The sequence below is a fragment of the Chlamydotis macqueenii genome, chromosome 1, assembly GCF_036417535.1.
Source record: "Chlamydotis macqueenii isolate bChlMac1 chromosome 1, bChlMac1.mat, whole genome shotgun sequence".
Lineage (NCBI taxonomy): Eukaryota > Metazoa > Chordata > Aves > Otidiformes > Otididae > Chlamydotis > Chlamydotis macqueenii.
Window position 1 is genome coordinate 123,605,600 of NC_141556.1, and position 16,705 is coordinate 123,622,304.

Here is a 16,705-nt window from a genome sequence, read left to right on the forward strand (position 1 = left end):
TTTATAATCCTTTTAAAATTACAATATTTCACTTATGCTTCGTTTTTCGTTGCCAGGATGGATAACAGTTATAGATAATGCTATCTATATGACTTGTGATAGATTTTTTTTTTTCTCCTGAGTCTTCTCCCTCAGATCTCTCACATCTCTTCAGAGTACATTTACAATCAAAGGTTTCCTACACTACCCTGTTGTTCTGTGGTTTTTAAACACAAAAATTCTGATGTAAAACAAAGTAAGAGAGCATGCATGTTCACAAGCAAGCTTTACTTGGTATATGAAACACACAGCATGCACAGTTCATACATGTGTTCTCTCTTCTGAGGTACTATGGAGATCCAGCGTTCTATTGTGCTTATGAAATATTTGAGTAGAAGGAAATGCCATAAAATCCTTCTAATTGTGAGGCAGTCAGAAATATACCACTTTCCAATAGAAAAGAGTAAAGAAAAAAGTATGAGGCAGGGGGAAAAGCATAAAGCTGCCCTTTTAATTTGTTCATTTGAGATGGAATCAAACAGGAAGAGACTGAAAAACTAACTCAAATGACTCACTGATACCACCAAATGGGCAAGTAGCATTGTCATTTTGAGAGACAGTGGCCAATTCCCACTATGGGATACTATTTCTAGTTTTGCTAACTATACAAGTTTAAACATTCTGTTAAATCACAGAATGGTTTGGGTTGGAAGGGACCTTTAAAGATACCTAAGCCAAACCCCTCTGCCATGGGCAGGGACACCTTCCATTATCAGGTTACCCAAAGCCCCAGCCTACCCGCCTTGAACACTTCCAGGAATGGGGCATCTACCATTTATCTGCGCAACTTGTTCCAGTATCTCATCAGCCTTATTGTAAAGAATTTATTCTTTACATTCAATTTAAATCTACCCTCTTTCAGTTTAAAATTTTTGCCCTTTGTCCTGTCATTACAGGTCCTGGTAAAAAGCCCCTCTTCATCTCTCTTGTAAGTCCCCTTTATATATCGAAAGGGTGCAGTAAGGTCTCCCCAAGCCTCTTCTCCAGGCTGAACAACTCCAACCCTCTCAGCCTTTCTCCACAAAATCAGGTAGAATTTGGTGCATGTCATACTGCCCTCTTCCTCTTGCCCCTTTCTTTCCCTGTTGGTATTATAGCCAAAATGGTTTAGCTATCCCATTTAGGGCTGCAGAAAATATGCTCCTATTTGTTCATTTTTAAGAAAGTCTTACATGCTTTTTATTGATAACAAAATCTGTGTTAAGTATGGGCCTTTTGCCATCTTCACCTGTGAAAATCAGCCCAAGGTTCATTTGACGATCAGCTTTTGAAACACTAACATTTGTAAGCTTTTGTACATACAACAATTGCTACAATCTTTCTCCAGTGAAAAGGAGAAAGTTCTTTAAGTGCAGAGCTGTGCTGAGACAGGCCAAAACTGAGAGAACAAACACTTGAGAAAGGACTATGACAAGCAGAGAATGAGTACAGAGCTGAAAAGGGAAGCAGGACAGTGGACCTGTGTCTGTGTGCAGACAATGATGACAAATTAGGTGAGCAACCAAGAGACTGGCACTAAAACTAAGCTGAAGATACCTGATGAGGTTCTGGGATTGGTTAGGCAGAGTCTGAAACAATGAGACAAAAGTAGAAGATACAGATCGAATGAGGTTCCTGGGAGCTGGTATGGACAAAGGGGAGTAGCCAGAGATTGGGGTAGGAAGGGTCACACTGTGTAAAGTGACTGGCACTGGAACTTGGACACAACCATGTAATGCAAGTCAGTACATTTACTGCATAAAGAACAAAGGCTACACTAACAAACTTTTCTAAATTCTGACAGCCTGATTTTGCAACATTAAAAGCAGCCACAAACAAACCACAAACTAAAAACCCCAGCATCTAGTTCAGTTAAGAATATAATCAAAACTTATACATAACAAACATTAAAAAGTAGAAAATAGATAATTAAAAATACATACTAGTGATTGCTGTACCTATGTAATACATTTCAGTCAAGGTGTCTACTATCTGCTTGAGATTTCGGACACATCCAACTGCTAGTGCAACTAGTAGCTCAAAGCCAGCATTAATAGTAGCTGGTGAACTACAGACTGGTATGGCCTGCTCAGCAGGCAATTCTCCATTTCTCATATATTGTAGATAAACATTGGATGCTGGAAAGATGAAATCATCTATCAGCTCCTGGAAAAAAAAAAAAACAAACAACAAAAGAAAATAGATCACTTGTTACCAAAGAAACACACACTATTTCATAAGAGAATAAGCATCACTATATAAGTGAATGTCTGAGGACTAGCGGAGTACTTAAAAAAATCAAGAGTTAAAATTGAGACCAACAACATAATGAGCTTTAAGGTTTTAAACAATAATTCCATCCTAAAGTGGTTGCCTGCACACACACCCTCTCCCCACAAGTTAAAAATAAATCTGTATTATTATTGACTGGTAAAAATTTTCTTCTGCCAAACCAATATTGCCTACAAAACTTTAATCAGTTAGTGCTGCAAAAAACCAACATTGCTGCTATACAATATCAGAGGTACAAAGAAAACACATCTGATTAAAGAGATACTCAAGCTTCATGCAGTTGTTTAAATCTGTCATAAACATTAATAGTACTAATTAAGAACATGTGGAGAAAAGACAATACAGGGGTAATGAAAGAAAGCAGTCTTGTACAGGACTGTCCTGTATCTAGCTCACTACTGCTGTGTGATGTCTGCCGAGCCTTCAAAAAACAGCTCACTAGGTCACAGCAACTTCACACGCAGTGGTTCTGAAGAATGAGAATGTTAAGTACTCTTATGAACAAAATGTGTAATTTAAAAAAAATATATTTTTAAAGAAAACATTAAACTCCAATCAGAAGCCCTTGTCAAACAGTTAAATTGAGACCTTTTATGGTTACAGACAAGATGTTAAGCTTCTTTTTACCTATTTATAATTTAAAAAAAACCCAAAACTGAACAACTCCATAGGTCAAAAAGCTTGAACTTACTTTAATGAGATTAGCACCTCCTTTTTCACAACCAATATGGTATTTCTTCTCAGGTGTCTGGAATGCCAACAACTCTTTTGTTACACCAAGGTGACCCTCTAAGATAGTCTCTTCAACACCTGTTTCTCCTGTTCTTTTTACTTCATCCTGCCATTTAAGAGAAAGTTGGGATACTCTAAATAATATACATTTCCAAGCTTAAAACCGCACGTTAAAACAAAGCAGCCAAAAGCTGACCATCAGCAATAAATTGATCCTAAAACTTACCCTAATCCGCTTCAGCCAGTCAATTTCATTATTGAGAAGAACTTCAGCATTGGGTACATTTATATTACTGTTGTAAGCATAGTTAAGAAGATGTCTTAAGAGAGTGAAGTAGTCTCCAGAGTGCTTAGCTCGCTCTCTTGCGGTACTCTATGGAAACCAAAAGCAAATGGTACATAATTCACACAAGCTTCTATTTACAGTGCATCACTATCAGATTTTCCCTAAAACTGGCAGTCAATAGGAAAGAAGAGAGATGTAAGATCATTTGTTATCTTTTCAAAGTTCACAATTGCATTTAGCTGTTAATGAATGACTTCTGGACTATTTTAGTAGGAATTTCTGTACCTGAATGGGAAACAAAGTGTAGTGATTAAATGTTCAAGATAGCCATGAGCACACAGAATTGAAAAGCCTTGCCAGGCCCAGTAAAAGAAGCCAATAACTGCAGGTATCTATCTAATCTGGTAACGACTTTTACTTGAAGGTTAGCATTCACTGAAGATCAAATGCTTCTATTAAAGCTTACTGTTCATGTTCTTATCAGAAAACGCAAAAAAGTCACTCTCCCGCTCATCTAACTCAAATTGAAATCGACTGCGCTGCTCGCCTATAGGTCAAAAGGAATCTATATTTAGCAACTGTTATTAATAGCAATTTGCCTTTTCTTGTAGGTATTTTGTTTTATAACTTTTTAGAGAAACTCACATTGTACTTAAGCCTTTACCTCTAAAAACTTACCCCTAGAACAGTGAACAGCAGGGTAATGAAGAAAAGGAGAGGTCTCTGTCCCATGCAACACCTGGTGGCCATTAAAAAGAACTGCTCCTGTGCCATCTGACGAACAGTTCTGGAAATCATTTAACAGAAACATTAAATACAATCTTTCTATCCAAACAGGACATTAAAAAAAAAAAAAATAAAAAAATTGTGCTTATCTGCTTAATGCCATTTTCTAAAACTGCACATAATGTAATAAATGGGAATACTTTAATTATTCACTACCCATGATATTGTTTCTCCTTGTAGTGAAATGAATTACTATTACAAAACTGGTTCCACAAATCAAATATTTAAAGGTAAAAGAAAAGGAAACTTATCAGCACCTAACCACTAAGCCTTCGCAACTACCAGGAAATACCGAATAACACAAGCAATTTGCAATCTTTAAATTAATTTTTCTGTTTGTTTTTTTTTTTTCTAATTAAGCACCAGGTGTGCCTGAAAGACATAATAGAACTAGTCTAGTAAAACTGCTCCTATGTATCACTACAGCAGTTTGCTGAGTATCTATGAAGTGATCAAAATTTATCATTAGTAAGAAATGAGAAAAGATGACCCCCTGAAAATGCAAGTGGCTAGCAATAAAGGAAATTTTCCACCTAAGAACTTAATCTTACCACTGGAATAATGTGGGGATGGATGAGCCTAAGGAAAAAAATAATTAAAACAAACCCTATTCTTTCAAGTTGTAAGATTAATTGCCTGAGCATTATTATCTTGTAAAAACTGTTAGAAACAACTCTGCTTGAGTGGGGAAAAACATAAATGAATGCTGTGCTTTATGAGAGTATCTCAACATACAAGAAACAGAATTTTACAGTGTCTTTTTGGTGTGGCCATCATTGTCTTCTGCCCATGAGGTCACTGTGGAAAGCACATGAAAGAATTCTATTTCCTTCAAGAGTTCTTTCATGTGTGGTTAACTGTGCTTCAAAGACATGCAAGAATGACCATGAGGTCAGAGCAAAGACGCACCTAGCTGAGCACCCTGTCTCTGGTATACACCTAGAAAAGTGCACAAGAGGGAAGCATGCAGTGATACTTCTCCAGAGTGTTCCCTCAGCTTCTAACGATTTGTGGTTCAGAAAGACTACCAAAAGGAGTATTACATAGCCCTCACTGGACAAATTAATGAAGGAATGCCTCAAACTATTCCCAAATTGAAAGTTTACACTGCTTAAATGTTATGCTCAAGAATTTCTTACACAAAGAAACATTGTTCTCTCTTTATTCTCCCTTTGCTCCTCCTGATTTTAAAGGTCTCTGTGGTATTCTCCTCCCACCATTTATCTCTTCTCCAATACAAAGTGCCCCAAGCTATTCAGCTGTTCCTCAGATGGAAGTCATTTCAGAGCTTTGATCTCCCTTGTTACCCTTCTCTGATCTTTCCAAACTCTACTACATTGCTTTGAATTGCAGAAGACCATGGGGTGGAGGGGGTCTGTTTGCTCTTAATAATAACTGATATTTTATGGAATCCAATTGCTGAGCTAATGTTTTCACAAAACTTCTAACAGAACTTTATTTTAAGATGCAACTGCTTGGGACACATCACAGACACTCCTTAGGTTCATGTACTTAAAGGCAGAATGAAATAGAGAAAGGTGGTATTTTCCTGAAGTGACAAATGTGACCAAGGAAACACATATTTCACACTGTTATGTCTCTAAGGATGTAGTATTTAAACACAAGTATTATATTTTCATGAGGCTATAACAATCTAAGAGCTCCTAAGGAACCATGGCAGGGATGCAGTTGCCTAAACGCAGGCATCCAGTGCCATGTTAGACATCATGGCAACAGCATAGAGCTGGCACATAGGACATGAGTTGCATGATGAACTCACACTCACCTGACGAAACAGCTGGAGGCCAAATGCCTCCACTAAGGCAGGCAACCTGAATCCCATCCTATTGATAGCTCCAGGATACAGACTTCTGTTTAGTTAACCAAAGTCAGCCTCTTCAATGGGCCAGTGCCACTGCTTTACAGGGGCAGTAAGAATTTTTATTTATTTGGGCCACAGATGTATGACCATTGAACATTTTGCAGCCATCAGTGGAATACTTCTGGGTTCCAGGATCATTTAGGACTAACTGTTCGGCTACCTACTGTTGACTAAGCCAGTCTTGTATCCAGGGGTCACCACTACAGAATCAATTACCTGGAAGAGTAAAAACTGCTCTAGTATTTATTATTAAACATTTTGCATTCTGTTTCTCAATTTCTAGGTAGCACGGTTGTGCTATGAGGAAACAGCAGAAGGCCCATACAATCTCAACCTCTGAAAGAAACAAACAAAACCCACCAATCCATCTGATCTTTTCCAGAACGATCATACTTGTGAGGTCTGAACTTGATCATTTTCCTTGTCTTTTATGGGGCACCAAAAACATTTTCTCACATGCATATTTTTGCTCACATTGTTCTCTGATTGAGGACAGGAGACTAGAGAACAATAGTTGAAAATGGAAGGGTATTCAGAATTCTGCCTGGTATTTGCTAAACTTTCCCTGCACTGCAAACACTAAATTTGTTTCCACGTTAATTCAGAAGAGGAACTAATTTTTTAGTTTAGTTTGACTTCACTATCTTAATTTTCAAATCAGTCTTCCATTTCTACTCATGTTTATGCTATTCTAACCATTATGTAATAATGAAAAGCTGGATTCTAAGTGAGATTATCACATATATCAGAAATTTTAGAAGCATATGAGAGAAAAGAGCTGAGCGGTTAGCTTCTTTTACTGACAGTATGAACCATTTTTCCATACAATAAATTCAGCTCATTTCCCATTCTGGTGGAGAAAGCAAACAGAGATAAGGAGCTGAGCAGCAGCCCACTTGGATAAGAGAAGCCTTTAAAAATTTTGTTCTCTCTGATAAAAAAAAACCCAAACCAACCCCATCCATTAATGCTACTCTTATTTTTAAAGTGCAAAAGGCTAACATACCAGGGTACTAAGCCACTGCTGTTCAGACTTGGGCTGCTAAGCCAACAAAACATGTTTAAAGAGAAGGAGACACATGTAGTTTATTCCAATATTTTATGAAAAAAGTACAATAGTCAACTATTCACTAGGCGTAACAATATGAAATAGCTAGGATTCAAATTCAGTCAAAGCTCAAATTCAAATTCAGTCAAAGCAAGAGTAACCATTGGAAGAGACTGGCAAAACCATGACAGATACTCCCCATCTGCAAATCAAGACTGCAGGTTTTGCTAAAAGGACCTTCTACCTCCATCACAAACTGTGTTAGATAGAACCTGCAAGTGAAATGTAGAGACTAAATTATGTAAGACTTAGATTTAGAAGTTTCTGATTTGAAACAATAGTTCACTTCCTTAGGGAAATATGACCAGAACAGAAAAATCCTCACAAAGAGCGTGTGCAGTTTCTAAAGACTGAAAGAGTGGAAACAAGTCATCTTTGGTGTAGATCTGTAACTTGCACTATTCTGTTTGTAAAAACAGAACATCACTATCTTGCTAGTAACTACTTGAATATTTTACACTGTACTGTAAATTTAAAACAAAGCAGACTAATTATTTTTGTAACCAATTAACAGTTTAACGTACTTATTCTACAGAGGGTTTTGGTTTGGGTTTTTTTTTTTTTTTAAAGTAAACACGAACACAGCTATTCTGTGAGTTCTTGCAGAAAAAAAAGGCCTTATGGCACAGCATTTTTAGAGTAGGAAGGATCACAAAATAGATTCATAGTAACAAAAGAATATTTCAGTATTTTCTTCTTTCAGTTATTCTTGATGACAAAACCCTGGCCTATTAACCCAAACCAGTGAAAGTGATTGCAGATAAGAAACTTTTAACCTTGACACCTGATAAACGGTGGCAGAGAAAAACAAAAGAAGGGAGATACCTAGCTGTGATGACAGGTTTCCACCCACATAAAATGACAAGAATCTCAGTTTGTGATATTCAAAGCTTAAAGAAAAATTTTAAGACCACTTCATGAGACAAGTCACACCAGAAGCAGCCTCACAAGTTCTAATGTTGTAATAACGCCAAGGAATAAGCACAGAGATCACAAAGATTATTACCTAATACAGTGGCCAAATCTGTAAGTTCTCAAAAATTATTATTTGTGCAAACCCACTTCTTTCTTACAAACTAAATGTGAGAACTGCCTACTGAACTTAATAGGCAAAGAAATACTTCTGTTTGCAAAGTGTTGATACCAAACACTAACTGAAATGTAACCAAATGCTGATGAACACTTGAGAAGTGTCACTTAAATTCAAGTACAGTACCAGTAAGTCAGATAACTACAGTGGAATCAATGATAAAGATTACTGATTACTGATTATTTATATTGGTACAATTAAGATCATGTAAAAAAGCCACAAATCTGATAAATCTCTGGATACATTAAAAAAAAAAAAAAAGTCAAAGGATAAGGCAGTACTAACACTTGTCCATGCTGTTCAGTTGTACCAGTACTCCAAATTTGACATGCGGTCAACATACACTTACTGTCAAAACAGTAACTTGATATCAACTGTTGACAGTTTTAAAAATAAAATGTAGCAATTTCTTACTCATCAGCCTTGAACGTTACCAAAAATAGTGAAAGACAGCTTGTTTCACTTAATGTGCAAAACTACAACACACATTTGTCAGCATGTTTTGTTAAGTGACAATAACAAGCTTCACTGAAGCTGAAAATTCAACATCCTGTATCATACACTGGAAACTAATAAAGCTTGTAGGATTCTGATAACTCCACAGTTTCATCAACGTGTGGAAATAGTTCGTAGTAAAGAGATACTGTGATGATACTATTAATACTTTTGTTATGGTGAATATTCCTGAACATAAGACTTTCCAGCCTGTTTTACCTAGAAAAGTAAAAAACCCAAAACACAGTACTGAAATTCTGACCCCAGTCATCTCAGAGCACCACAATCTGACTCTATTTAAAGTATACTGAAAGGCTTAAACAACTTCGCTAACTTCTGATCTCTGTCATTTCTCAAAGAAAGGCAAAATATTAATGGAACAACAGTGGAGATACCTTAACAAAACTAGAATTAAATCTTTATTAACAGTCCAAAGTATTAATAACTTTAGTAACAACATACAAAAAACTTTCCACCTGGATGTCTTCTGAAAATACACCCCGAGTACTTCACAACACATTTTCAGTTAGGATAAAATTCACAAGACACGCATCATATAGATGCTGTATCGTACAGATGCTGTCTAAGGAGAACTGTAGGAATAGCTTGGAGACAAAGAGAGATCCTTGAATTCTTTGGCAGGACTGAAGGGCAACTGAAGCACATCGCTCTTGGCTCCTGTTGGTTTTCCCTGTCTGTCTGTCCCCCAACAGTGCTAAGTGTTCCATCAAGATGCTGCTACTGCATCAATGAGATACTTATCAGAAAAAGTATAGGAAAGTTCTTCTATATGTAAGTCACTTAAATATTCTCATGTAGCAAGTAGAATCACAGAATCGTTTCAGTTGGAAAAGACCTTTAAGATCATCAAGTGTCAACAGTTAACCTAGCACTGTCAAGTCCACCACTAAACCACATCCCTACGCTCTGCATCTACAGGTCTTTTAAATACCTCCAGGGATGGTGACTCCACCACCTCCCTGGGCAGCCTGTTCCAATGCTTGACAACCCTTTTGGTGAAGAAATTTTTCCTATTATCAAATCTAACCCTCCCCTGCACAACTTGAGGCCGTTTCCTCTCATCCTATCACTTGGTACTTGGGAGAAGAGACCTACACTCACCTCATTATAACCTCCTTTCAGGGAGTTGTAGAGAGCGATAAGGTCTCCCCTCAGCCTCCTTTTCTATGGACTAAACCACCTCAGTTCCCTTAGCCACTCCTCCTCAGACTTGTGCTCCAGACCCACAACCAGCTTCGTTGCCCTTCTCTGGTCGTGCTCCAGCACCTCGGTGTATTCCTTGTATTGAGGGGCCCAAAACTGCACACAGTATTCAAGGTGTGGCCTCACCAGCATCAAGTACAGGGGGACAATCACTTCCTTATTCCTGTTGGCCATGCTATTTCTGATACAAGGTAGGATGCTGTTGGCCTTCTTGGCCACCTGGGCGCATTGCTGGCTCATACTCATCCAGCTGTCAATCAATACCCCTACATTCTTTTTTGCCAGGGAGCTTTCCAGCTACTCTTCCCCAAATCTGTAGTGTTGCACGGGGTTATTGTGATCCAAGTGCAGGACTTGGCACTTGGCCTTGTTACATTTCATACAGCTGGCCTTGGTCCATTGATCCAGCCTATTCAGATCCTTCTGTAGAGCCTTTCTGCCCTCAAGCAGAAACAACAGATCAACACTCCTGCGCAGCTTGGTGTCATCAGCAAACTTACTGAGAGTGCACTCAATCCCCTCATCCAGATCATTGATAAAGTGATTAAACAGAACTGGCCCCACAGGGGAACACCACTTGTGACCAACCACCAACTGGATTTAACTCCATGCACCACAAGTCTTTGGGCCTGGCCATCCAGCCAGTTTTTTACCCAAAGAGTATGCCTGTCCAAGCCACGAGCAGCAACTTTCTCCAAGAGAATGCTGTGGGAAACAGCGCCAAAGGCTTTATTGAAGCCTAGGTAGACAAAATCCAGTCTTTCCCCCATCCACTAAGTGGGCCACCTTGTCATAGAAGGAGATCAGGTTAGTCAAGTAGGACCCGCCTTACATAAACTCATGGTGATTGGGTCTGATCACCCAGTTGTCCTGTACGTGCTGCATGATGGCACTCAAGAGGAGATTCACCGTAACCTTTTCCCTGGCACCGAGGTCAAACTGACAGGCTTGCAGTTCCCCAGATCATCCTTCTGGCCCTTCTTGTAGATGGGCATCACATTTGCTAACCTCCAGTCAACTGGGATGTCCTTGGTTAGCCAAGACTCCTGGTAAATGATGGAAAGTGGCTTGGTGAGCACTTCCACCAGCTCTGTCAGTACCCTACAGAGGATCCCACTTGGTCCCATAGACTCGCGTGTGTCTAAGCAGTGTAGCAGGTCACTAACCATTTCCCTTTGTATTACGGGGGCTTCATTCTGCTCCTCGTTCATGCCTTCCAGCTCAGGTGGCTGGGTACCTGGAGAACATCTGATATTACTACTAAAGACTAAGGCAAACAAGGTATTGAGTACCTCAGCCTTTTCCTCATCCTTTGTCACTGTGTTTCCCCCTATATCCAATAATGGATGGAGATCCTCCTTTCGTTGCCAATATATTTATAGAAACATTATTAATTGTTTTTTATGGTAGTAGACAGATTTAAGTTCTAGTTGGGCTTTGGCCCTTCTAGCTTTCTCCCCGCATAACCTCACAACATCCTTGCAGTCCTCCTGAGTTGCCTGCCCCTTCTTCCAAAGGCCATAAACCCTTTTTTTTTCCTGAATAGTCACAGAATTTCTGAAAAACATGACGTATCTATTATTTTACCCTCAATAAGTTGTTCTAAAGCCATCAGTAGAACATTATCAGGCATCCATCTGGCTTGACAAAATCCTCCTCACAAGTACAAAGATGATGACCTACCACTTTAGGATAGGTAGGCAAATTACAGAATTATATCGCTAAACAATAAATTAAGACAATTGCAGAAAAATCACTTAAGAAGTCACTGCTCTGCGTTTAAGCTTTACATTAATTTTGAATTGCAAAATAATACATGTGATTAAAAAAACCAAACACCAAGACTTACTTGCTGTGACAGTGCAATAGCAAATCAATGATAAATGTCTGCCATGCCTTTTCTTTACTGAGTGCATCCAGTGCCGTTGGAATCAAAGCAAAACACAGGGTCATCACCTCCAATGCTTCACAGCAAACTTGTTCATCTTCCATGTCTGGTTCATTTCCTGCATTTGTCTGTGAAAACAAGCAAGAGAGCAGAAAGTAGGTACAGAAAAAAATCCCAAGAAACCCAATTGTCTCCAAGGTATATACACTAAATACAAACACAAAACACAAATTTCTATACTAAGTGATTATCAGCAACAAGTATTCTATGCACTCCACTCAGATGTGATTCAAAGCGCTATGCAAGATGACCTGAACTTCCAGCATGGTGCTTCCCAAACGAGAATTTCAAGCACAAACTTAAGGAGCCAGAGTTAAATAGGAAGCTTGTAGGCAAAAGTTACATCAGTTAGTACCACTGGGTTTTTTTGTTGGTTTGTATTTAGGTTTTGTTTGCTTGCTTTTCTAAATTTTAAAATAAGATCATTCTCTTCACTACTCAAGAGAACGTGGAGTGTAAAGCTTTGCAAACAGTTACTAATTTAAACAGAGAAAGGCCATAGTGCTCATCAAGAAGTCCAGTTTTACAAAGCTTTGATACTCACACCAAAAGCTGCTTAATACTGCTAGAATTTATCCAGCACTTCACTATTTTTCAGAAACACAAAACAACTGAACCAAATTTCAAACGTAGTTGCTGTGGTAACTTTTGAAATATAAAAGGATAAAATTTCTAATATATATGTTACATACACTATTCTTTCAATTAAATACTTGAATCAAATTAGTTTATTTCGGTGTATTTTCTCAAAATAAGCACTTTGACAAAAAAAGCAAGCCCTCTCTTCCATTTAAGCCAAAATCAATTAGCTTGAAGAAGTTCCAAAGAAACTGAATGTGAGCAGGTTTCAATCTTAATTCATCAGTAATCATGGCTGCAGGTTAGCAACATTAACCAGAGACATAAAGTAAATGTTTTATATAGGGAAAGGTTATGAAGTAGGCAGAAAGAAGGGATCACAATGCAGAAGAGGTAACTAACTGTAACCAGCAGCAGAAAAGGACAAAGTATATCTCAGTCTGGCAACAGAGACACTATTTTGTCTTTGCATAACAGCTAATCAGAGACAGTCACTACCACTGCAGGAGGAAGATGTCATGATTCTGACACATCAAGATACAAAAGTAAAAGCAGAATGTTTTCAACAAGTTCAAGACTGCACCTGCTCTGCACTGAAACCCTGCTTAGAAAAGAAAGTTACTTCTGCATGGGTGCAGGGATCTAGTAGAAAGGCAAAGTGCATTTTCTACTCAACAAAGCACTTCCCTATACTTGGGCACCAAGACCTGACGGGTCTGTACAAGCAGCATACTTGCAGTACTTCACATGGGTATGGATCTTCTCTGAGACAATAAGGAAATAGCAGTTTGTAAGTCACACACAGTCGTCTTCAACCACTGAGAGGACTCTCACACTAGAATTTTTTGAGGCAGGAGGCAGAAGAGACTCCATTAAAATTACACTCTCAAAATAATTTATCTTGACTTTAAAGTTTAATTGAGTTGACTAGTTAAGTTGAGAAGCTTCTTCAAGAGCTCAGAACATTCTCTCAGAAGTCATACTTGATAGGGTTACTCTGAAATGTCTCTTGAAAAAAAAACATTCACCGTAGTTACCTTTGATGTTTTTAGGAAACCTGACATGTCACTTTTGATTCCACAAAAATCAGTCTGCTTTGCTTCTTAAACTAACATTTAATGATAAATCTCTACCCACAGACTTAACAAAATGCTCCTACAAACGTATGAGTTAGAAGTCTAAGGTTTAGTGGCCAACTGAGAAAACTGAAAGCATTTTTCTTAAAATACTTTTTTCTCTAAGCCAGTGTTCGCCAACCACCAGTATATTCAATCTTTATAAAGCTACCATTGAAGTAACTTCATCTCATCTATAACCAAACATAATTTCTTAAATTAAGAATGTCTTTCCTTGCATCATATTCCTCTATTTCTGTGCCACTTTCCTATCTTTTAATGTTTTTAACAAAATGTACTTTATTCCCCCTTCTTCTTACCTCTGCAATTACCTCCTCTGTTTAGTTTCCAATTTTCCCCTTCAATTTTCATTTCCCTTTTGCTTAAGATAAATCAAATGCAACTGCCATTTATTACAAATGTCCATTTAAGTGTCAATTAAAAAAAAGCAAACCCTACACAAACACAAAAAACTCTGAAGGATGATTGATAATGCACAGCTTAAATTTCATCTATTTTAAAACTTCAGTTGTTTCAAAGTATTTTTACAGAACTTTAACTGTCCAATTTTCACCCAAAAAAACCCATTTAGGTATATTTTCTTTTATGTGTATTTTCTCTAAGGCACTACTGCTCTTAAAACATGCAATGTACAGATATAAGAGCACATCTTCACGTGCCTGGACTGTCATGCTAATTAAACCACTTTTTACATGCAAGTCCTATCATCTCCCCAAAAACACCTGCCAGCTTATTTAATGAAGAAGTCGTTCTCACAACAATAGAAGCAGATGCCATTATACCACTACATAAGCTAAATGGAAAGGTGTTGCATTTTGCTGAAGTTCTTCTTCTAATTGATCATTTAAGCACATCAACTAATATATCAAGAATAAAACTTCCATATATATTCCTTTCTCTTTTACTTTCAGGCAAGTATTGAAGAGTACTAAACCTGATTTTATAAGGCAAACAAGTGAAGATGTTCAGAGAACAAAAATATTTTTTTTAATCACTGTCAAAATACAGATTACCATTTCCTATAACTGTAAGCAACATTCATTAAGCATTGGGTGTATAACATACTAATATACAATCCTGATCTCCAAACTATTTGCATAAGCCACATGTGAAACCATGAAGACTGTCTACATACCTACGTAACAAAAGGAAAAAAAGACATAAAGACATATAGGATGAGCAATTATTTTGTCTTGCCAAGTGCTTCAATGCTAATTTCATATCAGTTAGCTCTTGCTTCTCATTCTAGACTGTTCATATGCTTTAAATCAACTTCCATAGAATAAGCTTTTTACACCAGAAGACTAGAAAAATCAGCATTGCAGAGAAGTGCTTATTTCTTATTTAGATACGGAAATTTAACTAGGCTGAAAAAATGTTACAGCAGCTTACAGAACTGGTGCATTTTTGAACTGACATCAGACTCAAGCTACAATTAAATAGCTACCAAGAAAAGGAACCTGGAATAGAATAATTAAACTGTGGTAAGACAACTGACACATCATACTAGACTCTGAAATGCATCATCACCAAGATAACTACCAAAAAGCTCATCACACTAAGTCTGACCTGGTTGACACTGTCCCTTGAGTAAGCAAAGGAACAGTTATATAGAACAGAAGTTGCTTCAGAATTCTTACCTTTTCATAGATTTTACTGATTTCCTCATTCGAGCTGAAAACCAGCTGAACTGACCCACAACCTGACGCCCAAACAATTTTTTGTACAGCCCTAATAACACAGATATCAGGGATGTATTTTGAAGCCTGAAAAAAGAGAAATAAACCAAAGCAACATTAAAATGCCGTTGCAAGTTACATTACAATGGATTCTAGGTTCCCACAAATGTATTTACAGAAAGTTTAAAATTTAACAAAGAATTTGCCCTTAAATAGAGAAAAAAAAAATGTTGTATCTTGAAAAGCATTTGTATGTCACTTTCATTTTTTAATAGAAAGTAGCATGTATTTTAGATACATTACAGAATCTTAAATTGTAATGCTACAAGCCAGGAATCACAGGAAAGTTAACATTTTTTATAAATAACCACCAACTCTTTGATTCTGAGTAAGATTCAGCAGAAACTACTGGCTTCAATGCTAAACCAGTTTTGTTTGGGGGGAAAAAACCCAACAAACCACCAAGCACACATCTGGAAGGCAGCTAGCCTCTTCAGTAATGTAGGAAGTTGAAGTTATTTTGGGGTTTGTCCCCATCATGATTATTTATTGTGCTAGCTGACAGCCAGACAAACTAATAATAATGAAGTATGTGATTAATAAATAAAGGGATTGTTCTATATTAAAGTTATGCAGGGTTTAAAATGAGGAAGAACACAGTTCACATATCTTATGAATGTAGACTCACTCTTCAGTATTTTTGGCATGGTCAGAGTTAACATCCACTAGTTTCTACTGATACACAAACATTACAAAACATACTACAACTGTCATCATTTATAGTTTGCACCAAGTTCAAAAAAAACCCCAACCTATCTGGAGCCTATATTCAAATGAGAAATGTCAAAAAAAAAAAAGGGCAATCTTTAATAGCAGACGGTAGACAGTTCTCAAAACTTTCAACGGCCATTTTTCTAATGCTCAGACTTAATAAAAAAAGGAAACTCTTCGAAGCTTAACTACTAAGCTAGCTGCATCAGGAAAACTGAACAACGTGCATTCTTGCTACTGATATGGACATTAACAGTAGTTACAAGAAAAACAATAGGTATTTCAACTTTGCCACAAGCAAAGCAACCTTGCAGTAACAGCACCACATGGAAAAATTGTCACGTAGAAAAAAAAAAAAATTCTTTTTTAATCTCATCATAGTTTCAAAATCTTAAAGAATAAAAATTTTTTAAAAGGTGACAGATTTCTTTCTATGCTGTAGTCTTCTGTCTGGCCTACAGAAACCACATCAGATTTTTTTTTTTTAATTGTGTTGAAAGTCTTTGGCAATCAAAACATTAAAAGAAAAAAAAAAGTATTTTAAAGGCAAACTACAATACACAAGAAATACAGATGTACAGCAGTTTTAATTATGCCAGAAAATTATAGATGATACTTTAACAGCAATATTGTGTAGATTCTCGTAGAAGAGATTCAGATTTTGTTTGCTTTGATGGCC

At 37.3% G+C, this 16,705-nt stretch overlaps 1 protein-coding gene across 2 annotated transcripts in view; it reads right to left on the minus strand.

The window, feature by feature from the left end:
• The window catches only part of USP9X (ubiquitin specific peptidase 9 X-linked), a 101,571-nt gene that overhangs the window by 21,489 nt on the left and 63,377 nt on the right, over positions 1-16,705 (minus strand). The window contains exons 25-30 of one of the 2 annotated variants that reach the window (XM_086766451.1): positions 15,217-15,342; positions 11,763-11,929; positions 4,007-4,115; positions 3,269-3,415; positions 3,002-3,148; positions 1,977-2,184 (exon numbers count right to left, since the gene is read on the minus strand). In XM_086766451.1, coding sequence (XP_086622577.1) covers positions 1,977-2,184; positions 3,002-3,148; positions 3,269-3,415; positions 4,007-4,115; positions 11,763-11,929; positions 15,217-15,342 — 904 coding nt within the window. Of the gene's footprint in view, positions 1-1,961; positions 2,185-3,001; positions 3,149-3,268; positions 3,416-4,006; positions 4,116-11,762; positions 11,930-15,216; positions 15,343-16,705 lie in introns of both variants that reach the window. The other variant, XM_010121384.2, reaches the window with a different exon arrangement.